This window comes from Rhodamnia argentea, chromosome 10 (assembly GCF_020921035.1).
Source record: "Rhodamnia argentea isolate NSW1041297 chromosome 10, ASM2092103v1, whole genome shotgun sequence".
Classification (NCBI taxonomy): domain Eukaryota; kingdom Viridiplantae; phylum Streptophyta; class Magnoliopsida; order Myrtales; family Myrtaceae; genus Rhodamnia; species Rhodamnia argentea.
In genome coordinates, this window is record NC_063159.1 from 19625660 (window position 1) to 19653462 (window position 27803).

A 27803-nucleotide genomic window follows, 5' to 3' on the forward strand; every position below is an offset into this window, starting at 1 on the left:
AGTAAGGCCCAGTCTTGATATGTGACGGAACAGATTAGAAGTCTCGTCTCAAAAGATGACACCCTCAAATTGCTGGTTAACAAAGATCCTGCTCTTGAGCTTTGTGATGCTCATAGGCATCACTCGGTTACTCATATCATCAGCACCCGATCATATCACCGAAAAGTTTGAGCGGACGGAGCATGTGTCGGCATTTTCGAATCTTAGCTGAAAGCCGTTAACTACCAGATGGTTAAAAAAAAAAACAAAAAAAGAGGATACAGAAGAGGCAGGAGGTAAACTCTCAGTTCTGAAATACACATTAGAAAGGCAGAGAGAGATCAATCAAAGAATTTTTTTTTTTGTCTGTGAGGCCGAGAGTTCGAATTTCTAGCACTAAATATGTGCTGGAGATGCTTCGCTCCCATCTTTTTGCATGACAGGACTTAAAACCTGCCTCGATATATAGGTTTCGAGCTCTTTGGAGACCTCTGTCAACTTCAGGTCAAAATTGCTTCTGTACTTTTGCTTTGGTGATGCCACGACGCCTGAGAACATGGTGGCAGAGCCAGAAAATCGTCTTCTTGGACTTGAAAACCTCCCGGGTGATACTGGATGCACGCCTTTGGCAACGAGGGGCGTTAAGCCTGTGAGCACAGTTGCCATGTTCTTGTCTGTGTTTATTAGAGGCCCTCGTTTTTTCTCCAGTGGCAATGGTTGTAATTCACCTTCTACTGTCGCCTTCTGTCTCAAGAGCCTCTCTCTGGCCTTATCTGCTGCTAAAAGAGCTTTGTCTGTGCTTAACTTTATCAGCTTCCATGGGTTAATACTTACATTGAAGCCTTGTTTCTTGGTTAAAGGAGAAGATCTGGGATCTTCATCAATCCTTATGGACAATCTCGTTGGATTCTGGCCATGCAAGGACTCATCATCACTACATAGTAATTTTTCCAACTTAAATACATGGTAATTTTAAAGGAGAATTTGCAGACTTTACCTGATCTCCTCCATGTCCGCTGCAAATGAACCGGGACATGAAAGTTGACTTTTCAGGTGAATCGTAGTCGGTACTGTCATCTGAGTCCGAATCCTCAAATACATCAAATCCTACAGTTTGGTTCTCTCTCATAGCCAGTATGTAATCATAAGTTCTCATTCCCTGGAGTGAGTAATGACATGCTTTCATATCAGAAAGGGAGAGCTTCTAGGGAATAATGGTTGTGAATCACCCAACAGGAAGAGCAAGATAAAAACGGCAGCCATTGGACAGAGTTACCTTCCGAATGAGCACCATGTGAAAGAAGAAAAGTTGTCCTAGCGCTGCTGAGCTATAAGCTGTTAGTAAGCCCAACAAAACCTGTGACATTCTGTCAGTTAACGTGCTACCAACGATACGAGATGCATCCATATGAAGACCATCAAGTGATTAATTAGAAGGAAACCAAAAGATACTCACAGCAATTGTGGCAAGAACTCCCATAGGAAATTTTATGTAGAGGCGCCTCCTCGACTCATGTTCTATTCCTTCCTTATCCACAAAGCATCTGACGAATATTGCAACAGCAGTTCCTCCTTCTATAATTAACTGCAATATTATCAACGGGCAGTGGTAAGTAAAGAAACTAGAGATTGTAGTGCACTAGATTGGTCAATGCTAGCATTGATGGGAGATAAATCCATGTCAAAAAGAAACTAACCATCAATAAGACAGAAGCCATGAGAAGAATGAATATAGTGTAGTTCCTTTTCCCAATGCAATTGTTCAACCACTGGAATATAGAACACAAATCATTCTATGTAAGTTTTGGTGGCTTCCACCATTAAACATGATAAGTAAATGCAGGTCATTCCCTTAGCAAATGAGAAATGTAACAGCAATTCTCACCCTGCAGTGATGATCAAACCCTTCTACACACCTGTTGCAAGTCCTGCAGTGCTTGCTGTGCTTCTTTACCTGCAAATGATTTGGAGAATTCTCCATGTCAATTTGAAGATCAGGATGAAACCAAATTATGTAGGTGAAAGGCTACGCAGGCATTATCCATGGGCTATGGCTGCAGTCATGTCTAAACTTCGGAAAGTGACCAACCTCAAGGTCACAAAGGCTGCAGAAAGTAATGTCATCTGCTTTAAGATCTGGTGCAATGGCATCATCCTTCATCACTAGGGGAAATGGAAGCAGGGGCTCTAAGTGCGAGCTAGTGTTCACCGGGTCCAGGTACTTTCTTCTTATGATTTTCCGCAGAATCTTCCTCTCCAACCTCCTAAGGAATCTACTAACGATCTGGGCCAAAACAAAACCATAATTTAGCTTAAGCAAGCCCTTAGATTTGCCTCTTTTCTTCTTTCTATAACTGGTTTTATCCGTCGGATCAATCGCAGTACACCAGACAAACAGAAACATCGCCGAGAACACCTGAAAATTGGGAAAATATGGAGAATGCCATCAATTCCCAGCAATCTGACAAAAGGAAAGCAATCAATGTCTTGGCACAAGTAAATGATAAGGAGTCTTACCACAAAAGAGAACATTGTTGTCACAGTGATTTCAGCAGCTCTGCTCCCAAGCAACAGTCCCAGGAAAACGTAGAAGGCCACAACTAGGAAACTGAACACCGCCATCCCAACTATCTGCAATTGCAAATTCACGTCAAGAGATTGATCGGTTCTAAACTTCGAATGCGACTGATCATCTGCATCACGTTCTACACACCCAATCTTCGCCAATTTAGAGCTTTTACAACAACGCCAATGCACGAATTGACTAAACAGTACGCGCTAGCCTCAGCTCAAAACAGCAAACCTAAGCTCGTGACCTCTGTCAACTCAAGCAGCTCCACGGATTTCACCAAATTTCCGACAAACCTTCGCAGCCAGAACGGCTTTCAGCTCCAGCCACCTACCGATTGCTGAGCTATCGGGCCAGCTACTCCGAACAACCACTGGAGCCGGAAAAACCAGCTCCGAGCAAGCTAAATACCGTGAATCCAATCACGGATGAGCTCATGTACCGGAGCGACGCCATCCGACGGGGTCGGAATGAAGTGAAGAGAGATCCTAGGAAGCTCGAGAGCGCGTTTTACCTGAAGCGGATGGAGAGGACGTTTCCAGCCGTGGCGTCTCCTCGCCGTCATCTTCGCGACGACCTGCCTGCGTGCGGGGACGTGCGATGTGAGCGATGGCTTCCGATCTTCAGCCTCGAAGGTGCAGCGGCTAATAGCGAGAGACAGAATCCATCGATGACGAAACGAGTTCGCCTCTTCCCGGGCTCGAGGTTTGCTCACGGGCTCGGAGCTCGAAATGGAAAGCAGAACAAGAACCCTCCGCAACGGTCGAGTATGACTTGAGGAATAGGATAGATTATCTTCAAATTTTGAAACGCGCCCTGACGACGATCTGCTGTTTTTGGGGATCGGACGGCTGTGAGCTCTTGATCGGAGTGGGCCCCGTCCTTTGATCGAATCCATATCTTGTCTTCATCGACCGAGAAATTCTATTACACGAAATTAAAGGTCTTTTTTCCGGGTTTTGATCCCCGACCGGGCCGGGCAATATAAGTCTAGATCGGCCCGTCATGCCCAAACGAGCTTAGCTCGGACCTTTTTGGGCCCATGTGGACTGGGTCAGGCTTTTGGGTCGCTCGCTAGGCCCATGATCAAGTCCATCTCTAACAAGAAAAAGGTTTCTAGCTCCCATGTACGAAAGTGTTTTGTTTTAATTTTTTACGATCTTACGACTCGCACCTAACCATTTTATTCGACACAAAGTACGTAAAAATACTTTGAAATGTACAAATATTGATGTGGTAGATCTCAATATAGTTCTATAAATAAGAGGTTTTGTTAAGGGAATTCATACGGAACTCCGAAGTGGGGAAAATTATCCGGAAAATCCTAAACATGATGCACATTTGTTTTTTTTTTTTTGTCGGAACACTTTTGTTAATTCAGTCTTAAACATTTGCATGTTTTGCCAATTCAGTCCATCCATCCAATTTTTTGCTAGCAATCACCGACGTGGATGACGGTCATCCTATGTGGCACGACCATCTGGCGCTAACATTGATAATTTTTAATAATTATTTTTTGTATTTTGTATTTTATTTTTCCTTTTCCTATTTTTCTTTTTTTCTAGCCCACCGGCCATCACCAGGACTCGGGTGAGGGCCTCCACATGTTGGCCAAGGGCCGGGCATCCCTCACTCGAGGCCGGCAAAGGGAAAAAAAAGAAACAAAAAAAAAAAAAAAAAAAAAAAATAAAAATAATTGACAAAAAAATTCTAAAAATATTTAAATTTTATTAGAAATTGTCCATATTAGCGTTGGTTGTGCAATATAGGACGGTCGACGTCCACATAAGTGATTCCTGCCCAAAATTAGTCGGAGGTATTCAACCGACAAAATGTGAAAAGGTTTATGACTCAACTAGCAAAATTAAAAAATTTAGAACCGAATTGACAAACGTGCAATAGGTTTATGATTTTTTCGATAATTTTTCCCTTCAAAGTTTGTCTAGAAGACTTTGATATTTAAATTACACTTTTGCTTTGATTTTCCTCTTTAATAGTAAAGTATATTTCCAACATTATCACCTAAAAATTATATGTTGACTTTCCAAACCATTTAGATTTTAGTGAACCTTTTCACAATTTCTTAAATATTAAAATGTTAATAGTTATAAAATCTCTTAAAGAGTGCTGCAGGGGCACTTGTTAAACAACCAATCAAGGAATTTTATACTCTTAAAGTTCACGGCTTGTCCTTGTGTAATGCATGATCAGTGACTTGAAAATTGAATAATACCGGATGAAATATCCTTCACAAATATACCACGATCCTCATTAACAATACATTTTGATGTCAATAACACTAATTTGGTAATCATCTAAACATTGGTAAAATCGCAAGTAATTTGATAACATTAAGAAATATTGTAACATTTTGATGTCAATAATGACGGTAGTGATCGGTAAGATTGTAAAAAGTGTTGAAAGTCGTTCGATATCAATAATATTAGTAAACTTCGAAAGCCACCGGTAAATATCGAATGTAAGTTGATGACTTGCTGATCGATCGTAGTGGCTGGCAAAATTCAAATGTAGGTCGGTGATTTTGCATATATCCGAATAGTTTCTGAAGGCCAATGGGGAAATTCAAATGGAAGTTAGTAAACAAAATTGTAATCAAGTCGACAATGAAATGATTAACTAGACAATGGACGAAAATTGATTGTATGTTCGTAACATTGTCAAATCTTACCATGACTTGTGATAAAATTCAAATGCGAGTCTTGACTAGGTGATAAATTGAAATGTAAGTTAGAAGTTCACTAATAAGAAGCCGGTTCAACATCGAAATCTTTTGTAAATTAATCCCAGGCATCGAGAGTTTACCGGTCGGCGACTTCACCCGCAGTTAGCTACGAAATCGAAAATCACGGCGCACCCTTCCCCCCTGCAAGCTGCAATTAAAGGTACGAGAAGCTACACATCTCTTGGTGTTAGTGTCACTTGATGAATTGCCAGCTACCAACCAAGCATAAGCTTTTGTTAATCTGATGATATGATCTCGATTCATGATTATCAACGCAGTTTTGCAAAGGATTTCTTTTCTTTCTTCCAGTTTGTCTCCAGAATATACAGACGTTTGGCTGCACCAAGAGTTCCTCCAAACCCTTCAGCAAGGATTGAACTGAGCGATGCAACACTGCATTATCGTCTTGCCGGGGCAAGAGAGAAAGCACGATCGGACTGCATAACCAAACTCACCGGTTGGAGGGCGGATTTCTGCGACGAGACCGATCGAGCGCTTCTGCTTCGCGGCGAGTTTTACCCGCAGAAGGGAAGTGGAGGAACTCGAGGTGGAGCCCAAACTAGAACACACCGCCGCCTTGTCCGATTCGGCCGCCTTGCCGTGCCACCTCCTCTGCCGTTTTTACAACGGGTTTTCGCCCGACTCTTTTTTTGAAGTGGATCCTCCCGAGAATCTGCGAGTTGCTTCACCAAGCCTGGTTTTCTGGCTAAACGGTGCGAGTGTGGGAGGTTCATTGAACTTGGACGACTTTGGGAGTCGATGCTGAAGTGTACCGATCGGCAATCTTCATGGTGAAGGAGGGGTTGCTTTCTTTTACTAGTATTCACGATTTATAATATTTGCTTGTTACAAATAGCCCTTCCCAGTGAACATGTAAGAGCTTGAACTCTAGGGGTCTCTATTTGGCAACAATTCTGATTCAAAAAAGTAATTCTGATTAGAATCATTTTTTTTTATTCTGTTCCCTAGATGATTTTTAGAGAATCGGAATGCGTTTGGTAATAGCACAAAATTTTTGCTTTTAGGAACAACCAGGTAGCGAGAATTTTTTAAAAAAAAAAATTCATCTTTTTTTAAATCTTTTGTCTTTTTTTCTTTTACTTTTTTATTTTAAAATTTTTTTAAAGTTTTTTTTTACATTTTTTAAAATTTCCCCCATTTTTGTTTTTTTAAATATTTTTAAGTTTTTTGCATTTTTATATTTTTAAATTTGTTAAATTTTAAAGCTTATTTTTAAATAAATTTATTTAAAAAAATAGTTGTTCATAAATTTTCAAATCTAATTTTAATTTTTTTAAGTTCAGAAGTTCACATGGAAGCCTACGTGGATTTAATCTTTTTTAAAAAGAACTGAGACTTATTCTTTTTTGTGATTCTCAAAAATAATTCTTTTTTCAAAATCAATTTTTTTTTATTCTTGTTTTGCTCCAAAACTGTTCTCGGGAATAGAATCGGAATCATTTACATTACTAAGCATATTTTTGATCCTTTTTTATTCCTTAAAACAGAATCGGAAAATCAGAATTATTGTCAAACGGACCCTAAATCTCTCATTATTAGGTTTGTAACCTCTGCAGAGTCCAGGTGTTCGAAAACCCTTTCACAAGAAGTGGTGCGGTGAACTCAGAAAATTACTAAAAAGTCTTAAATATTTTACAATTGTGTCAAATTAGTCATTAATCTTTTTTGTCTATCAATTGAGTCATAAATCTTTTGCATTTGTGCAAATTCGATCAATCCAGCCATCTTTGATTGGTCGGCATCGATGCGGCGCTCACATGGTAATTTTAAATAAACTTTTAAGATTTTTTTTTGTTGGCGCCCGGATGGAGGAAGAAGCAGAAAAGAAAAGAGAAAAAAAGGAAAGATAAATAAAATAAATAATTTTTTTTAAAATAAAATATTATGAAAAATTGCCACATTAATGTCCGTCAACAAAAGTTGGCCGGATGAACTGAAGTGGCACAGATGTAAAAGGTTTAGGAATGAATTGACCTAAAAAATTTAGAACTAAATTGACAAAATTGCAATAAGTTTATTACTTTTTTTATAATTTTCTTCAATGCTATCTTGGATTAACTCCTTAAAAAAGGGATAGAATGTGCACCGAAGACCCATTTGAAATTCACCGCCGTACTTTCTGGGTAATAAATTTTGTAAATGAAAATTTAAAAAGTACTCCTAAGCATGAGTCCATGGAATATGTCAGATGGGCCACGAAGCTGTGATGAAATAACTTCGTAATCCTAGAAGTTAATTCTTTTTTAAGCTTTGTTATGTGCAACTCTTTTTTCTAGTGACTCTAGCTAGGGAGCTGAGACTATGTTCAGATTAAAACAGGGCGTCGTATATATTTAGCCGCTGCAACAAGGCCGTGGGAGTTTGGTAAGCCATAAAGTAGGGTTCATAAAACCCTAATTTTTGTTAATCCGCTCTGCCTGAGCCTAACGTGATATCTATAACATCGGTGTCGGTTATTTCCCTAACCTCAAGCTACTTTGAGACTTATAGCTACGACGTTTCATAGTCCAGTACGCAATATCGAGGGAAAAACAACTTAGATGTGTCAAATTGGTCCATGATATAGTATTATATGGTCGAGGCTATATAGCTGCAAGAAAAATTGTCCAAAAGAACAAGAGTCTTAAACCTTTCAATTCATCCGCTATATTGTGATGGTTACGACTGCTCCTTAATTTGCTTTGCTATTCATTGGATGACTATCTATCCTTGCTATAACATGGTGAACAAACTAAACCAACCACTGTCAAAGACTAATCAAACAAGCCCGTGGTGCAACATTGGAATATATGCTGAGAGCATACCTTTGTATTCATTATATATATTCCAAAGTTCTGTCTCTTAATTAAACCGCAACTCCCCCTATAATCCAAGTAAAGACATGATTCTTGACCATAGACTAAGTGATATTTTGACAGATTCATATGAGGTATTGAATAAGTTTTAGGCATCCCACTTGTGATTTTCTTGATCATTTCAGTTAATATTGTACCGGTTTTGTAATTTGATCATAGTATACCTCGCGTTTTAACGACGAACGTATTCTCTATGCGGGCGAGACGCTCTAGACTGATTCTAAATTCTTTGAGATATCAAGAGTGGCATCCTTCCTACTAAAACATCACTAGCACAAGCCAGCAATTCCCATAAGTAGAGACAATGTGTAGGGTAAAGGTGCACACAAGAAACAATATAAGAAGAGGAGATTTTTCCATTCTAAAATGTGAACTTTAAGACAAGTGGAATGAAAATGCAAAGAGACAACATTAGTTGTAAGATAAGAAGCTTTCTATCTGTTTTTGAGCCTGCAAGGCTCTGATCTTTATTACTTGATGTACAAGATCAGGTATATATTTGTTTTTCTCCAAGTACTCGTTCCTTCCAAGAGTTTCTACCTTAGATTATACCCCAATCCTAAGCTTTTAAAAGATGCAAAAACCCCCCATACATGAAGCAATTGCACCAAAGAAAAACATACCTTCGGCGGCCAAAAAAGAGAGAGCAAAGACAAAGAAAGATCATCACCAAGAATTCAAGAAAAGAAAAGGCTGATGGATTCAGGGGAAAGACAATGCCAGCCAAGGGCAAATGTGCTCCGCGGGTCTCCGAGAAGTTAGAAGCTGGCTAATCTCTAACCCACAATCACCCATCAACACCAAAGAAGCACTGGCAGTGGCTGCTGCATCCAAACATGATCAGCAAATCTGAGTCTCTATGACCTTCATCTCCGAAAAGGGAGAGACATGAGTTCACCTCCCTGATCTCCATCGGCCTTTCGTGTCCTTCCACATAGGTGTATAATTTTCTTGACCGTAATTATTCCATCGTATTCCCCGACCTAGTAGCATATTTTCCTGCTAGGCATATAGAGCGAGTCAGGGAAAAATAAGCTCAGTTGGTGGAGAAAGTGGTGCAGGATTGAGGAAGCTGTGGGGACCCGGGAAGCACACCAACCCCAGCAGGAAGAAAGTGATTATTCCCACTGTTGTTGTTGTTGTTGTTGTTGTTAGCATTGCTATTGCCATCTGGGCCGTTGCGCGGTGGCGCGCCGCCCATCACCGTCGAAATAGCTGCCGCGAGTGCGGTGGTGAAGTTTGGGTCAGAAGCGATGGCAGCGCTGACGCTCTCCACCAAGGACGCGTGCCTCTGCCCTACTCCTAGTTGCACCAAAGGCATTGCTGGTAATTTCATGGAGTGTTGCAGCTGCCCCATTATCTGCGCTGCATAGCCATGCAAGGGAAGAGGGAATGTGGCCGAGGCCGGAGGCGGCGTGCGCGGGAAGAGTTGCATGGGATTATGGTTTTGGGTCAAGTCGAGGGTGATGGTGGGGAAAGGAGCGGAGGCAGACAGAGTGGCCATGGTGGAGGGGTAAGGGAGCGAGGGGAAGTAGCCGGGGTTGGCGGAGGTTGGGGTATCCTTGCTGGTGGTGGAGCCGGACAGTAGCATGGCAGCAGCGGCCGATGTCGTGTTGGCCATGGCAGTGGCTGCCGGAGGAAGTGGGTGGTTGTGGTTGCCTTCGTAGGTGGTGATGAGGATGGTCTTGTCGTCCGCACATCTTTGCACCTGTGTCGGACAAAAAGGTCAAGTTTACACTTAACAGAAAAAAAAAAAAATATATATATATATATATATATATATATATATATATATATATAATCATCTCTTAATCCAATAACGAATTTAATTAACATGCAATGGTGGTTTGATGGGTCCATTAGAAGTTCGCTCCGTTTGCAAATGAAAAACTCTGTAGAATAACCAAAAACTACATGACAACATGGAAATGCATGGATTTATTTACGTGCGATTATGGTAGAGAAGCTTAGCTAAAAGAAAAAAGTTTCAGCAGAAGAATGTAAAAAATCCATGCTTAGGTTTACGTTTCTTAGACTCGATTTGTTTCCCGAAAAATGAACGATTAGAAAAATATTTTTCTAAAAATGATCGCTTGTCTACAAAAACAAATAAACAAAAAATATTTTCTTGTCCACGCACATATTTGAACATAAACTGTTGTCAGTAATTAGGTGTTGCAACCTACTTTTAGACAAAATTAGGTGTCAACATTAACCAATTATTTTATGCGAAATAAACGATCATTTTCAGAAAAGAATTTTTCAAATCATTTTTGGAACCTCAGTGAACCTAGCAAAAGCAAAATTATTACCTCATGGTTTCAAAGATGAGTCACAATTTCTTAATCAGAGTTGTTACCTGCTTGCGAACTGGACATCCAACGGCCATCGTACAACGATAGTAGGCCCTTGGACAAGGATTTCCCTTGGCCATCTTTTGACCATACTTCCTCCATTGACAACCATCGCTAATCTGAAAAAAAAAAAAAATCAAGAGAAGAATAGGAACAAAAATCACCCATCAGCTTGATATTCATTGCAAATCCACATATGTCATAGAAATCCTCTTGTTTCTCCTTGAATTATTTACCGATGGTGCTTCCGATCTCGCTCTGACCGAAACTCGCGCCTTCCTGAAGGGCGGGTCGGCCAGCTGCTCGTCCCCGCCTTTCGAGGGCTCCAGCCTCGGGCTCTTTGGGGAGCCCCAGCTCTGGGAGGTCCGGTCGCCGTCCTCGATATTGTGATTATTATTGGGGTGATTGAGTGGAGGAGTGTGAATGTGGTCGCTTTCCTTGGACATGACCTCCATGGTAGTGGTTGGAGAGTCCGACACTTCGCGGGTCTTCTCTTCATCGTTCGCGTTGTCCATGGCCGCACATGTTGGCCGAAGGTCCATGAGCTGTTGCGCTGACTTTGTGGGGCTGGACATGGTGGTCATCTCGTCCCTCTGGCAAATGAAGAGCCCCGTTAGTCAACAAGTCAATCGTCAGTGCAGAAAATAAAAAAGGTGAGCAAGTTCAGTTGAGTCTAGAGAGAGAGAGAGAGAGAGAGAGAGAGAGAGCGCTTTGTATAGCTGGCCAAAAAAAAAAAAGTCATGCCTTGAAGATACATCTGGTTTCACTTTTGTTGATTGTCTTTATAACCATGTGCAGCTTCCCTTGATCTTATAAGGCGATGATATATACTGCTTTATTCTAGGAATACTCAGGCTATTATGTTCGGAGATATATTCAGACAAACTTAAGTTCTTGGTGAGATGAGAACGTGCATTTGGGGGTGAACAGATTCTCAGGACATTAAGAAAGATTTTCCAATCCCTAGGTGGTTCTTCTGTACTAAATACTTGTTTAACAACGTTGGATTGAAGCTGGAAAACTCTCAGTTTCGATTAAGATATCGGAGGAAAAGGCGATAACGGATCAAGCACACACTTTCCAGTTTAAAGTGAGGGGAGGCACGGGTTGCCCATTATCATATTTGACATACAAGAAGAGATTAGATTATAACTTGCCAGGATGGTTTACGGATCGATGAAAGGCGATGCGAACTATGTCCGACTCGGATATGGGTTGGATCTTATCTAGATAAAAGGAAATTGACAGACTGAACGCTTGGATCGGAGCCTGGTTAGTACCTGCTGTTCGCGCTGATTAAGATGGGCTTGTTTCTGCATGGCCATCAGGAGCTGAGCTTGGAGATGACCATAGTTCTTGGTGATCTGATCCAACATGCTCCTCAGCCTGCGGTTCTCCTCGTGCAGTCTCTCTAGCTCCAATCGGAGCATCCTCATCTGAGCGCAAACCAATCAAAACTGAAGCTTTCTTCGCGCTCTCGGAAACTTCAAGAATCAAGATTGCGGAATCCCGATGACCCGCGATAAAAATAAAAAAAAAAATCAGAAAACTCACCTCAGTATCGTTGTTACTAGGATCATCTTCTAAAGCGGCGGTCGTCCCAGAATTCAAAGAGAGTAGGTTCAGTCCAGTCTGTCGTCAAGTGGTATGTTAATGAATCATGAGTGATTCATATCGAGACACCCTAAGTCATTGAGAGAGAAGAAAAAAAAAGAATAACACCAACATTAGACTTACGCCAGGATCGGATAGAGTCGATGTCGATCGTCCTTTGCAGTTCTTGCTCTCTTCCTCGTCGCTGCTGAGCTTGGAGCGATTACCTGATGAGAAGAAATCGACCTCTCTGATGGGAGGCTTGCGGTCGCCAGCGCTGCACGAGCTCTCCGCGATGGCTTGGTCGGGGGGTGGGGCGGGGCTTTGCCGGAGGAAGCCGCCGCGGGAGTGCAAGAACGTCAATTCACGGCGTTGTCTATCCATGACTGAGAAAATCAAGACTTGGGAGAGAGAGAGAGAGAGTGGTTGTATAACCTTTTCAAGAAACGATAGTATTTCGCTGGCAAAGTCGCTTCTGGGGGTCCAAAGATAATAAAAGGCCCGGAGAGAGAGAGAGAGAGAGAGGACCAGCCGCTTTTGTCGCTGGGATGGATGACGTCGACGATGATCCGAGCGTCCACGTGGCGCCTCTGGAGTAGGGAGGACGCGCCAAGATCGGCCGAGAGAAACTAAGATATCGCATATACACAGCCAAAAATAAAAATAAAAAACTGCCCGAGTGTTAACGCAGGTTTTCAGCTTGAAATAAGCTGAAACCTACTGAACATCGCCCGAGTTCAAGAATTAAAATGCTTCTCTAAGATTTTTATATATCAAGTTAATTGTTAGATCAATCAAATTTTTTGCGTTCCATGATGACGTAAATGATCCATGAATTTTGATCAAATATACAACGTGATCTTTGAACTTTTAATTTGATCAATATAATCTCTGAACTTTAATCCAATATGCAATGTGATTCCCGAATTTTTAATTTAATTAATATGGTTCATGAATTTTTAGAATATGTTAACTATAGTCCCCGAACTATAGAAAGATGTTAAATGTAGTCCTTCTATTAATTCAAGTTCATGGGTAATATTGGATATTTTCTTATAGTTCAGGGACTAAATTGAATATATATATATATATATATATTTTGGTCCAAGTAATTGAACATATTTCAAAAGTTTGAAAATTACATTGAATAAATTATATTTTATTGCCATAAATGTAATTTTTCCTTCTTCTTTTTTGCGCAATGCATTGAAACCCCGTATGTATGTATGTATGTATGTATGTATGTATATATATATATATATATATTATCAATACAAGTAGGGCAACGTTGATGATCCATTCGATCGAGCGGTTAAAAATGGGACGGAGTCACATGGGGCGTATGGATCGTGCGCGGTCACGAACGAACCCAGTGTCGGATTATCTAGTTGGGAACGCCGTTAAGGATAACGGGGGTTGAGGGAAGTCCACGTGGGTTGGGTTGGGACCGTTGGGTTGGGGGGGCAATCTCAAGTCTGAGGTCAACGGAGTTGACGGCACGGCTCTGTCTGGTCTGGTCCGAAGGAAGGTTGTTATGCGAAGGGGAGAGGGGGGTGGGGACCACGTGGGGAAGATACCTAATCCCACTGACTTACGGAGAAGCAGCGGAGGCTTAACCCCTCGTCACTTTTCGCTTCTGTCCACGTCGACCCCACAACCCCTCAAATCCTAGACCGTTGTGAGCCACATTACATTAATGCCCCCGTGGTGCACCTTTCCCGCATCATTTTATTATTATTATTATTGTATCTAATAATGATTTGAACGTATTTAATTAGTCGGCTACATAGAAGGAATTATCACAAGAATTCACCGCTGTCGCCCCAGTTAAACTTGAGCTTCCCACGGTATGAATTGATCCCACAACTAATCAGTCACTAAAGGCCTATTTGGTAACGATTCTGTCTCGGAAATAATTTCTAAGCAAAAATGATTTTTTCTAATCTTGTTCTCGAGAACAAAGAAATGGATTTTCTTTTGCTTCTTGTTTATGTTCTCTATCCACGGATATGTTCCCGAAAAACAGAAAAAGTAACTAATGTTATTAATTCAATTTCTATTCTAGAGAACAGAAGAACGGCAATAAGAGAAACACGAGCGTTGCCAAATAGGCTCTAAGATCGAGAAGCATGGAAACGTTCTTTCCGATGGGTCAATTCTAGGGTGTCATTTTTGTAGTCCTCGTAGAAAAGATTTTCCTACAATCAACCAAATTAAATGAATTTGCTTAACGAAAAACCTAGGAGCATCTATTAAGTAGCTAGCTTAAGGAAACACTGCGGTTTCAATGCATTGATAGTCTACCATTATGCGTTCTTGTTTCGAAAATGGGAAATACTTTCATGACAGTTTGATAGTATTGTAATCGTTAGTTATTTCGACCATAGATCCACACACCATTACCGCGTGCTTTACAAAAAACACTCATTAATTGAAAAATCGTGAGATCAGAAATAATGATAGTATTGTCAGATCGTCAAGATAGCAGCTCCCTTCGAAAATCAAAGTGTTCCTTATCCATTATTAAGTGTCCCGGGAGCATTCCTTAACGGGAACCAAAATTCATCAAATCTAAATATTAAGCGTGGAATGGACAAACACTTGAAATCTCTTCACTAAATTAATAGACTTCTTTAATATTTTATGATCCAACGGCCATCAATCTTGAGGAACAGTTCATCTAGATTTATAGAACGGCCTTTTCTCATCCTCCTCTTGCAACTGGGCTTCTTGGGTTCGCAACATTTCCTCAAACTCCAATTTTTTTTCTATGATGAGCAACATATCTCCAAAAAGAAATAACCATCGTAAAATAGATAACATGCATTCGAAAAACGATGTTTGAAATGATCACCCTTTTTTCTCTTTTTATACGACAACAATTCACCGATTCTCATAGTTAAAAAGTTTCGCTAAAAACAGTTTTAAGAGAAACACTTTTGCGTGGCCCGACGGAATCCCACATAAGAGATAAACTTTCGAGCTTATTCTCAACTAGTTGAAGTTCTTAGAAATAATCTGCAAGTTTTATGAACCAGTTAAGTCCAGATGATCTTCGCGCCAAAATTGATGGGATTCACATATGCGAATTTCGGTTTTTCAAATTGAAAATCCCCTTGACGCGCTTATCAGTCTGTACCTATGTAAAAATCCCAATGAATAAGGGACCATAGCGAAGCTCATGTAAGTTCATAAATATTGGAACTTGGGCCGCTGGACATTTTTAATGATTGGCGATCCGTATTGTGCATTACTGAAGTATCACGACCCCGAATTCAAGTCTCGTTTTTAAGTTCATCAGTCTCTCTACTTAGCTTTGACTAAAGTGACAAAGTAGAATCCGCAAGTCATTAATCTAATGTCGAGTCACGGGCATTAAAAAAATCATGCTGTTTAACTATTCCTCTTCCATGTTTTGGAAAATTTCTTGTTAATGACTCTCGGTCGAGTCATCAATTCGACCATGACCGGCTCCAATTGAAAAAAAGGAAAAGATACATATCTAGAGATCACGATTACAAAACGGTGTCGTTCAAAACGTTAGGTCGGTAATTTCGTGTAGTGATTGATGAACAAGTTGCTTCGTCTACACGAAACTCCGATTTATTAGGAGGTTCTTTGTGGGAAAGAATGTAATTAAGTATTATTTCTCATTACTAGGAGTTGAACAAATTTTACGAAAGTAAAATGGTAAAGATCGAGTGCCACTAATTTACGGTGATTAATTGCTACCCCAATTTGAAAAATGTCATTTTTCAAGTACGCTCCTTCTTTTTCTTTATTTACAAAACATGTCCATATGTGTTTTTACAAATTTTAATTGTATAAATGGTGCTTGGTGTACTTGTTAACAAGACCCGATTTTAATAGTATTAAAGGGCACTGATTTTAATAGTATGATCCTTTTTCGAAGTATCGTTCCGAAATTTTTTCACACAATTAGATGAACCTATTTATTCCGCTTCTTTTCGCTTTCAATGAGAGAGAGAGAGAGAGAGAGAGAGAGAGATGCGTTTGCCTTGCCCTAACTGTACAAATCACGAAGGTGTACATTCACATGTATTGGCATACGCATAGCTACAAATAAAATTTTTTCAATCCCTAAAAAAAAAAAAAAAAACTATACTTTTCTTCATGCATTAAATGAGCTTCCGAAAATTTTTCACATAAACAATCACCAAATTAGACGAATTCGTATATTCAGCTTGTTTCACTTTTAATTAAAAGGAGAGAGAGAAGAAGAAGAAAAAATAGAGCAACGCATTTGCCTTGCCCTAACCGTCAAGATCAAAAAGTCACGCATTTACATGTATCGGCAGATCTACATATATATAAACTTTCGATCCCTCTAGAAAAATACTATTTTTTTCTCCAAGCATTAAATGTGCTTAGCTATTTTTTTTCCAATGAACATGATTGAAAAATACCAATCACCCACCCTATGATTTGTCTTGCCGATAAGTATATGCGATTCGCAACATTAAAAACAAAAATCGGGATGGATAATGAAATCAAGGGAAAACCCTAATATGCATCAGAGAGGCAACCACCACAATATTTTTAATGCGAAGAAAATCTCAGTTTTAATGGGTCAAGACTCAGAAAAAAGAACGCTTCCGGTCAACGGAAGGAGGTGAGGAGCACTCCCCGTTTGACACCAAAGGCAGCTGGAGGGTCCTTGTCCGACCCATTAAAATAGAAGCATTGAGAATGATCTTGGCCCGTCTCCGATAAATCACAATTAAAATATCCTAATTGGCTCTCACACAAGCCAAAGAAAAGCAGGTTAAATTAGGAATCGAGCATAATAGAGCGATTGAATCAGAAGCTGCCTGGATCGGATCGAGCCCGACGATTAGGTTCGATTCTCTGGAGCTCCAATTCGGTTGTCGGTGACCGGGGCGGACTAATATTATTTTTCTTAAAAAGAATTCTTAAATGTAAACTTAAACATAAATGCTTAAAATGGTTAGTATGACTTTCGGGTTAAGCGACAATGCGATGCAATTAACGAGAGGCGATTCGAAGAACATGTCGTAAACGAGAAAAACTTAGTGACAAATTCAAAAAAAAAAAAAAATTTGCGACCCGGGAATCGTCACGTATTTTCCAATAATGAATCTTTATTTTTTTTTTCCAAAATAGAAATGAAAATCATGCTTTCTCTGTCCATGGATCTGAAAAAAGTGACCTCCACAATAACAATGGAAGTGTTCGATGTGGGAGCGGGGCACCGTGGTCAATCGTCGACCTCGCTGGTCCAATCTCCGGATTTTTTCCTCCGTTTTTGAGGGGGTTCCATGGACAGAAAACACCCTTGTCACGTACTGAAAAACCATTGACCTTTTGGATACCCAAAATTTCTTTTGTCCGCTTGGTGATGCAATGGGAGACAACGAAGGGGAAAGAGACGTTCGGTGCAACTCCGTGAGTTTGCACGCTACCTTCTCTTTTCACTTTCGTATTTAGTAGGTGAGTTCGACACTCTATCGTGACCATCTTCTTGTGATTTATTGCTCTCTCAATCCCCCAAGAAGATAGGGAAACAAAGAATTAGGGGGGCGAAAATTAATCCATAATTAAAAATTATCCACGTCGCCGACGATAGTACCACGTAGGAAAGCCGATATCCACGCTAGTGATTTCTGTCCAAAATTCGTTGGATGGACTTAATTGGCTAAAAATGAAAAAAGGTTTAAGACTAAATTGGTCAAATTGAAAGATTTAGGATGTGATTGGCAAAAGCACAATAAGTTTTATTGTGATGATCAATTCACGGCTTAGTCGAGGAAGCTAGTGTTGATTCTCATTGATATATTGGAATCCTTCAAATTTGGCGGAATGAGATTGATAGGTGAGAAAGGAGTAGCTTATGTCACGATGAGCATAAATTTTACGTCTACGACAAGAGCGAATTGCGGCTAAACTATGTCGTAGCCGGTTTGCTACATACGATCGAGAGAGCTATAAGGTGTGAACCCGTGATATGAATGAGGACATTGCTTTTTTTTCTCTCTCTCTCTCAAACAAGGAGAACAACGAAATCTTTGGAAGAGGGAAAAACAAACAAGCAAGGAAAACAAATTCATTTTACTATATACATTCTTTTAATTGAAGACCGATGACATAGATAAAAAAAATGAAGCTTTCTTTTACACTTATATATCAACCACCAATCCCTTCTACAATCGATGTGGGATACTCTCAATAGGGTAACACCACCTGCAAAGAGAAGCCTTAAGCTACAAAGAGAAGCCCAATTCTCGCAACTAATTAGATCACATAGACGGAATCATATACATGTACTCTTCAGCTCATAATAGCCCAAATCCTGTTGAGGGTTTTCAATAGTAATTACTTGGAAGCTGCTAACTTGGCAATCCGACAGATCTGTCAGTTATTTCTTACCATATGATCTTCCAATCAAATAGTGTTTTATGCAAAACACGCGAGAATAATGTGTAAATTTACGGTTGAGATTATACCGTTCTTGACAGTATTGTTAGGACAACATTTCCCTAGTTACTTTGCCTTAAGTTTTGCCTCCTTCTCTTTTAGATTCAACTCGGGCTCTATCCCGCTTGCCAAAGATTCCTTAACATAGATTAGGTTCTAGGATCTCCAAGATTAGGGTAGGGTTAATATAGGAGCTACCGCACTCCTCTTGGCTCTATACCTATGCAGATCAGGATCAATGTAAACTATATAGGGGTCATATCCCGCAGCAAAACCCTAGAACGATAGGTCCTAACAAGTCTAATCTCCGTCGCTAAAAGGACCCAATTAGGGTCTGCCGTGGGGAGATTAGGCCTGTTGGCGGTTGCTGATGCAGGGAGGAGGGTAGGAGAAGCTTCAACTCTCAGGGCATTAAATTGGGGTCGTGCCCGAGTCACACGCAATTAAAGGCGCAAAACTACAAACGCAACTGGCTTTTCTTTCCCAAGTCAAATTTGAAGACAACTGAACAAGATCAAGTTGGGGGGAATTTGCCAAGTAAAAGAAAGCGGCTCTCCCGGAGAAAAGAAACATGGAGCACGCCCCCACATGCGGCGGAGGCGGCCCCCCCACCCAGCCGAGAAAGTCTAGACGCTTACGTCACGTGACATGCCGATCTTTTTCCCCGCTCGGTGAATGAAAATTACAATCGTGAATGTAATCGAACGAGCATATGAAAGATATACGGATACACACGAGTCAAATGGCCCGGAGCAACATGGATAAGAATAGAAGGCCATACGAGTAGATAAGCCCTTTGTTTTGTAGTTGAGGTAACGCCAGCGACAATGGCGTCGAGGCCCCACAATGCCCTACGGATGGCGGCTGTGATCACTCCACCTCTGGCGAGCAACGGTGGTGACGTACGGGATAGAACTTCGGCAATGAGATGCACGATTGACGCATCTGAAATCGGTTTTGGATAATCTAATCAAGTGATCTTAGTTATTGTGATATACATCGTTAGACCATTTTAAATGTTGAAACAATTCCATCTAATAGGTTATTCTTTCAAAAGGTCGACTATGATTCCACGAAATCTCTCACTAGTGTCGAATTGAGGCATGGAAGTTCAAATCTATCCAACCTCTTGATTTTCTCTCTTATCGTATAATTCCAAGCTCGGATGTCAGGTCAAGTTTCAATTTGTGCGTGATGGCTGGTGCAAAACCTTTTAGACATTAAAAAACACATATTCATCTAATAATTCAAACTTTAAGATTGATTTATTGTGTCCCACCAAAATTTCGAAATTACTTCATCAAATGGACGGAAACATGTCATGTGAAGCTTCGCATGCCAACAAGATCATGCATAACGTCGGCTCGCCCAATCGTATATGTCTTAACTATGAAGCACGTATGTAACACAAAGTTACTTAATTAGGGACATTCATATGCACATGCGAGTGTATACAAAAGCCCGTCAATATGAAAGTAGAGGGTTTTGCTCCCACCAAGCCGCCACAAAAGCAAGCTTTCCGTGAAGCTTAGGCTTGTTCTCATTAAGCCCCTCCCTATAAGCGAAAATGAATCCACCCTAAAATCTCAGCTACCTGCAAAAGACAAAATAGGCTCAGCCCCATCTCTCTCTCTCTCTCTCTCTCTCTCTCTCTCTCTCTGGGTTTGGCGTCTCCTTCCGAGATTAGGTCAATCTAGTTTGGCTTGGTGAGTGCCCTGTACATGCCAAAGGCCGGGCATAACATCGAGTCGACTCCTTAATTTGGCCTTTCCTAGATTCACTGTCAGTGCAGGTTTCGTGGTTCTGGACCAACCTACCAGTTCGACTCTCTACTTAGATTCGGCGTCGGCGTCCATGGAAGCTCCTCCTTTTCTTTAACATCATCATATTCTCTCTCTCTCTCTTCTGCGCTTTTTACTTTCTCGTGACTCTAACGTAATTTGTCCGGAATTTAATCTGCAACACTAAGTAAAGGGTTATCATCATCTGGTTATGACTGACCGCCGTCCAACATGTCTGTTGGCAATCTTCCATTGTATGGGGACTTTTCTGAGTTTTAGACTGAAAGAGGTACAAGCGACGTGGTTCTTTCATGGTAAGGGAGACGCGAAACTTGCCAAACGAAACCCTCTTTCTGGATCGAAAGGGCACGTACCAGAAAGTCTCGATCGCGTTCCGTGTCGAACCAGTCCAACGTGACGGCAAACCGACAAAGAAACCACGATACGGACACGCTCCCCGGTTCGATTCTGTCCGTTCCTGTTCATTTAACTCGTTATCTTTTTGCAACCCATTTGAGAAATGAGAATCAAAATAGGTCCCCCCCCTCTCCTCTCTCACTCGATCTCCATCTCGGTCCAGTGACTCTTTTTCTCATTAATCCTCATTCGTCTCCACTTGTGGGTTGGCGGGGCTGTCATCTATCAGATGGACCAATCCCTTCTCGTGGAGTTTGACAATGGAGAGACTCGACTTTGGGATGGGATGATATTATTGAGGATTCTTTAAGTCATCGGAAGATCACGTGGAGTCTTCGTACGCAGCGGTTTCGTCCTCCACTTGCATATGCATGGGCCTCCAGACAATGAAATGGATGACATGACACGTCCGACTTCAACGACTCCCCATTTGTCCTGCCCAAAAGTTTGGGCTTCCGGCTTGAGCCTCACGTATTTTTGCGATAAGCTGGAAAAATGCACGTTCAATTTCTTTGTAATACCCACCCACCCACCCCCCACGTGTTATCCGTTGGTAGACATGTCAAATGGATGAGTCGAATAGAAAATAGTCCAATTCATATTGATCCATTTGATAAGTTTTGACTCATTATTATGTAATACAAATCTAATAATCCATATCCGACCCGACTTGTATTGATAAAACATTTTTATGTTTAATCCAATTTAAAAACCTTGTTTGTAATAAATTTCTATTTTTTATATTTATTTTTTGTTCTAGGAGATTTCCTTCTTCCTCCATCGGTAACAATCGGAGGCCGATCGGATCTTGTAGAAGAAAATAAAAAAAATTTGTAGAAATCAGAAAATTAATGAATCATAAAACTTATTTACGACTCACTTAAGATACCCATTTATGATCAATTTAAAATTCACTTATAACCCATTAAGCTGTTAAGTAATCCATTTATGACACACCTTCTTTTTAAAACTAAATACAACTCATTTACGACCCCATACTATTAAAAATATAGGTTAAAATATGGGTCTTACACCCATTTTGCCACCTTTACCCGTAAACGTTAATTTCTTAGAGTTCAAGCATTTCGATGGATTCGGATCGACTCTCTAGTAGCCACACAGTATGGCGTCGGGCACGATTTCGTAGTTAAATTCCTTAACACTACCCTCGCAGCATATATATGTTCTTCTTCCCGCAGATCTGTAGATTTAAGACCAAATCTACCTCCTGTTATTACTATTCCAGTAAGCAGCCAAGGTGATTCATCTCACCTTTTTCTTTAAAAGCTGTCTCTTGAATTCTAAAAATTCTTGATCTTGCTTAATTTGATTTATTTTGAGAAAACGAATTTCTCCATGAACCGTTTTCAAAAAACAAAAATTTCCACTTTAAAACCTTTTGACAATCCTTACAATCTGACTGATATTTTGAATAGAGGAAAGAAGATCAATAAGAAATTGATAACCCGATATATATATATATAAAATAAATTTCGGAGGGTCGATAAAATGTCGAATGCAGGCTTGGAGGACGTTCGTCAAGAGTTTAAGTCACCCACTTGTCACTCTTACATCACGTGAGACCACTTTTCCCTAGCACCCTGCTAACTATGACCCCCGGTCAATTTCCTCCCCGTCGCAAAACTTCAATCCCGTTCTCCCACGGAAACGAAGTACGCGTCGGTGATGGAAGCTTTGTATGGGGGAAAGCATCGGGATATTGACGGCACAGTCGATGAGATACAAGTGCGCGGCATCTTCACTGCAAGCATGAAAAATGTGGACTTTGATCGGCACAATGACGACGGTTTAGAAGGAGCGCAGCTCGAAAATTACGTTCCGAGACTCGCTATTCTATCCTTTGATGTGCAAGCAGACACTTTCTTAAGAGACCACTCATCCTGACAGTGCTTTAGCGTTTTTTTTTCCTTTCTAATAGTGCTCTAACTTGAATATGCTTAATTTTGGAGTTTTAAAGCAAAAATTTATCGTTACGTCAAAAGATGCATCCGTGAGTCAATTTCAATTTTCATGTACACATTCCGGACACGCTTTCTCCTTGTTCAATGTGAAATTCGGTGCATTCCTACCCCCTCCGACATCTAGAAGTCTATCGGGAGCCGCTCATTATCCGAGCTCTCTTGTCTCGACGATCACTTCCTATCCTCGTCAAACTAGGTCGTTTTAAAAAATAGCGGAAAGAACTTCATGTTCCCATCCGTTTAAGACTTAAGAATATCCGTCAACTCCCACTTCCATCCCCGCACGTGACACGACCACTTGGGTCGTTTCTTGTTCCCTAATTCACGTTGCATCGCCTTCATAGGACCATCCCCGCATTGTCGGTTTTGGACTTTTCGTGATGCCTCCATATTCCAAGTACATAAGAATTGGAATTCCTAACCCTAGAGACACAATCGACCTGGCAAAAGACTTTTATGCCCATGACATTATTGCTGTTTTTCATTATGTAAGAGGATTCAATTAAGCGCTTTGCTAGCATGATATTCTTTGGGTGACAGTGAGAGTAATGGGCTAATAACACATTGTGGACTACAAATTCTTGAAGGAGCGGACCCTATAAGAATTTCTAATTATTTGTTTTTTTTTGCCCAGAACATGTTGTTTTAGTGGATTAAAGACTGTTTTATAATCATTTCTCATTCATTAACGCGACCTTTACTCTAAGGTGATCGAGCACCTAAAGTAGCGGACGCATGCATTACAAAAAGGCCGGCGGGTATTTTAGCGAGTTCCGACGGTCTAATTTGAAGGGATAAAATCGAAAAATAATAATGGACCTGGTAATGTTGGGGATTCCAGACATTTGTGAAGAACGTTATGCACTAAGGTTACGATTACGGGGTATATCGTATTTGGTTTCTCATTTCAAAGACGACAAAAGTCGCTTGGGCTAAAACGATCGGTAGAAAGTCCGGCCCCCCTAACCCAGCCCAGACTTTGATCGGAACGGATTCTGGATCGGCCCATACCCGGTTGAAAACGGAACGGGTTCCGCGAGTTCATCGGCTTCAACTCGGAGCTGAAGCACAATCTCGTAGGAAATTAATCCAGACAATTCGGACTCAGCAAGTCGTCGCCTTTCTGGTAGCGTCTTCCCTAGTTCGTCAAGCGATTTGCAATTCTTTTAAAGATTTTGCATTCATCGAGGATCTCAGGAGCTCCCAATCCCGGCAATGACTGAGGTGATCTTGAGAAACTCCCCCCCGTTTGCATGTTCGTGTGTTTTCTTTGGGTGACAATGATCGTCAGGTTGATCGGAGAGTCGAAGTTACGATTCATCTGGACTGTCATCTGGGAAGATCGCCTGATGGTTCTAGGCTTCCTCGCATCATAAAATATGTTAATCCGTCTCAGTTCGATTAGGTGACAGGTGGAGACTACGTCAAGTGACTATTGGGCGACAATTCGTTGGAAATTGAGACACCCATTTTGGATTCAGCAAGTTTTTCTAAGCGATGCCCTTAATTCATCAAGCAATTTGCTGTTACGTGCACTTTCCTTTATCAATTTCTACATTCATCAGGAATCTCAGATGCTCCACTTCGCGGCAATGGCTGACATTATATTGAATCCTCCTCCTGTTGTTTGTTAGGTTTTTTCTTCTTCTTCTCTTGTGATAGGGATAGTCAGTTTAGCTCAAAGCTATGATTTCTTTGGATAATGATCTGGGAATGTACTGCCCTTTAAGTTTATGCAGCATTTGATTGTTGGTTACTGAGTCTCTCTATCTCTGTCAGTGGAGATCAACCTAGACAAGTATGCATAACGTGTTTTCTTCTTGTGGGTTTATGGAGCACGCAGGCATTTGCGCATGAGGCTCGACGACATGAGGAAGGAGATGGCTGTCAAGGAGAAGGAGCAAAAGGAAGCGGCTCGACGACATGAGGAAGGAGATTCATCGGATCTTACTATTGTCCAGTCAAGATATTAATCTCTTTTTGAGACGGCGACCTATCTAAACTCATAAGAATGGGAGTTTGACAGCAGTTCGGGTTATTTCCATAGCTAGAGCGCTGCGCTTCATTATGATCCTAGCTCTGGTTTCCACCATTCCGATGCTATAAGTAGCGAATAACGCTCAAGAAGATTTATTGCGACTATGAGTGATTGTCGGCTTAACAACGTTACAACTTTGCCTTCTTATTTGACAGGGAACTATGTTACGGAAGAAGAGGCGTATAACACAGTCCAAGTTTCGAGTAATCTCAAACGCAGGAAACCCATTTCGGACAAGATAGTGTTGTCATCTTCAAAGGGAAGTCGAGTTTCAGAGAAACAAGATTCAGCAAAACCCGAAGGTGTGCCACCACCCAGGCCATTCGTTTCTGGATCCTTGAATCTCAGGCTGTGTGGTCAAAAGGAACAGTCTCACCTGTTGCCACTCACAAAAGAAGAGGCAAGATGAGAAGCCGGAGGCCATATCAGAGGCGGAAGAAGCGGCACAAGAAGGAGGAGGCTGCGGAAAAGAGACTGGAAGAGAGGGAGAAACTGTTGCTTGGCCTTTACAGTGGAAGCTGTAAACGAGGGAAGCAAACGCACATTTGTGCTGTACACACGTCGATTTATTTCCCTTTTTCCGAAATAATCTCTGTAATAAGACCCCATGCCTGAACTCTACCGCCATTAGGTTTTGTGATAAACATCTGTTCTGTTCTTGTTCTGTCGAGTGTCGACCCATAACAGCGGAGCTTTAACCGAACCATGCGCAACTGCTAGAGCAAACTGAACACAGGTTCACCAGACCTCTAACTTTGCGTGAGTTTTAACTGATCATGGAAGTACATAGTCGTTCCACAATATCGGTCGTGTTTGTCACGGCCGTCGAGACCTTGAAAATGTCTCCGAGACTGGACCAACCCACCACCGTTTCATGCGGTGTGTCGACATTTCCACTTCCAAACCGCAGTGAGCACGCCTATCTGAACTGGCCGGCCACTCCCACTTCCGTTGACCACGGCATCAACCATGATGCTATGATTCGTGGAGACTTCGTGCATTATAATTTATAACCATGATAAATGACACAATTAGTTTCTAAATTTTAGCTTAACGTGTAATATGCTCGAATTTTAATCCAATGTGCAATGCCGTCCATGAATTTTTAATTTGTTCACCGTAGTCCTTAGACTTTGGATGCATGTTCAATTTATTCCTCGAACGGTATGAAAATGTTCAATATTATCCCCGAACTTAAATTAACAGAAAGACAACATCGAATGCATTCATACAGTTCACGGACTAAATTATACGTATATAAAAAAAAAATCATAGACCACATTGAATAAATTAAAAATTTAGAGATTGCATTATTTCATGGATCATCCACGTCATTATCGATTATTTCTATAATCAACTCTAACGTCTCTTTATAGTTTTCACTTTGGGACAGACTGCGTGTGACACTTGCCCTTTTCACGTTTCCCCTCCTCTTTGTGAATGCATCTAAAATAGGAAGTACATGTTGTTACATATAACAACGATGGCATCGGAGGATTGGATGTATTTTACAAGCATTATGTTTTAAACAAACGATCCCTGAAGATTAATATAAGTGGGGGTATGGCCGAGGCTACGACTGGATCCAATGGCAATTCCATGATCGTAGCCCAGTCAAAGCTCTTGACCATTGACTTGGCAAGCACATATTAACATGATAAATAAGCCTCGCCCTTCACCATCCCGAGCATTATCTTTCACAGCACTAGCAAGCCATGGCTAGATCCCTCGTCTTTCTCTTGCTCGCCCTCGCTTCCGCCCTCTCAACCCTATCCCTGCCCGCAGCCGAGGCGCACCGCGATCCGTCCATCGCCTCCCTGATCACCCGGCAGCTCTTCGACACTATCTTCCTCCACAAGGATGACGCCGCCTGCCCAGCCAAGGGCTTCTACAGTTACGACTCGTTCGTGCGGGCCGCGAGCTGCTTCCCGGAGTTCGGCCGCACAGGGAGTGCGAGCACGCGCAAGAGGGAGGTCGCGGCCTTCCTCGCGCAGGTGTCACACGAGACTACCGGCGGGTGGCCGACGGCGCTGGACGGGCCATACGCGTGGGGGCTGTGCTTCAAGGAGGAGGTGAGCCCGAAGAGCGACTACTGCGACCCGAGCAACAAGGAATGGCCCTGTTACCCGGGCAAGTCCTACAGCGGAAGAGGACCCATCCAACTGTCTTGGTAAGAACCCAACCATGACTCACCCTCCATTTAACTAAATCTCATGCATTTGTCACTGTACTCAAAGAGAACGACGATTTGCCACGTGGCAGGAACTACAACTACGGACCCGCGGGGAGAGCGCTGGGCTTCGACGGGCTGAGGAACCCGGAGGCGGTGTCCAACGACTCGCTGGTGGCGTTCAAGACGGCGCTGTGGTTCTGGACGACGGAGAGGAAGCCCAAGCCCTCCTGCCACGCCGTCATGGCCGGGAAGTACCGGCCGTCCAAGTCCGACCTCGCGGCGAACCGGACAGCCGGGTTCGGGCTCGTCACCAACATAATCAACGGCGGCCTCGAGTGCGGCATCCCGGGCGACGAGAGAGTCAACGACCGGATCGGCTACTTCCAGAGATACGCCAGGCTGTTCGGGGTCGACACGGGACCTAACTTGGATTGCCAAAACCAGAAGCCCTTCTAGTAAAAAGAAAAAAAATACAAAATAATTGGATTGAAGAGATGACGAAGATTAGTTGGGTACCATGATCTCGTGCGTCCTAAATAAAATTTTGCAAAATGGTCCTTGTCGGGACAAATGGTAAATTCCAAGAGAATCGGGGTTAGACAGGAGCTGACAAAGTTCGCATCACGATTCGGATTCTATTCGGTCCCCATCTTTTTGTCCCCGGTTCGGTTCCATCTTTTAGTTGTTATTAAATTCGTTAAATTTAAGTTTGGTGGACCGACTGCTCTGACGAGGAGTTGACCCTGACGGTGGATGCAAGTCTCCAATGTCCGACCCAACGAAAGAAATTCTATTGACTAGCTAGAGAATTTATGACCGAACGAAAGCCTAATTTTTCTTTA

At 41.6% G+C, this 27803-nt stretch overlaps 3 protein-coding genes across 6 annotated transcripts; 1 reads left to right on the forward strand and 2 right to left on the reverse strand.

The window, feature by feature from the left end:
* Window positions 1-193: 193 nt before the first annotated feature.
* LOC115747537 (protein S-acyltransferase 18) lies at window positions 194-3416 on the reverse strand. 2 transcript variants are annotated; one of them, XM_030683734.1, is made up of 9 exons: window positions 3063-3416; window positions 2497-2610; window positions 2069-2395; window positions 1865-1933; window positions 1677-1748; window positions 1436-1564; window positions 1256-1336; window positions 977-1138; window positions 194-888 (listed from the first exon to the last, which is right to left on the reverse strand). In XM_030683734.1, the coding sequence occupies exons 1-9, from the start codon at window positions 3111-3113 to the stop codon at window positions 376-378; spliced, it is 1518 nt and encodes a 505-aa protein (XP_030539594.1). In that variant the 5' UTR covers window positions 3114-3416; the 3' UTR covers window positions 194-375. The 2 variants fall into 2 exon arrangements, with proteins under 2 accessions (XP_030539594.1, XP_030539595.1); XM_030683735.1 differs by having other exon boundaries at window positions 2497-2606; window positions 3059-3416.
* Window positions 3417-8614: 5198 nt separating this feature from the next.
* On the reverse strand, window positions 8615-16113 carry LOC115747536 (probable WRKY transcription factor 47). Of its 3 annotated transcripts, XM_030683731.2 has the most exons (7): window positions 16094-16113; window positions 12259-12523; window positions 12076-12153; window positions 11802-11957; window positions 10758-11117; window positions 10527-10640; window positions 8615-9875 (listed from the first exon to the last, which is right to left on the reverse strand). In XM_030683731.2, the coding sequence occupies exons 2-7, from the start codon at window positions 12496-12498 to the stop codon at window positions 9204-9206; spliced, it is 1620 nt and encodes a 539-aa protein (XP_030539591.1). In that variant the 5' UTR covers window positions 12499-12523; window positions 16094-16113; the 3' UTR covers window positions 8615-9203. The 3 variants fall into 3 exon arrangements, with proteins under 3 accessions (XP_030539591.1, XP_030539593.1, XP_030539590.1); XM_030683733.2 differs by lacking the exon at window positions 16094-16113 and having other exon boundaries at window positions 10758-11114; window positions 12259-12597; XM_030683730.2 differs by lacking the exon at window positions 16094-16113 and having other exon boundaries at window positions 12259-12597.
* A 10370-nt stretch (window positions 16114-26483) lies between these two features.
* Window positions 26484-27550, forward strand: LOC115747621 (chitinase 10-like). The gene is made up of 2 exons (XM_030683845.2): window positions 26484-26958; window positions 27051-27550. The coding sequence occupies exons 1-2, from the start codon at window positions 26504-26506 to the stop codon at window positions 27415-27417; spliced, it is 822 nt and encodes a 273-aa protein (XP_030539705.1). The 5' UTR covers window positions 26484-26503; the 3' UTR covers window positions 27418-27550.
* Window positions 27551-27803: the final 253 nt, after the last annotated feature.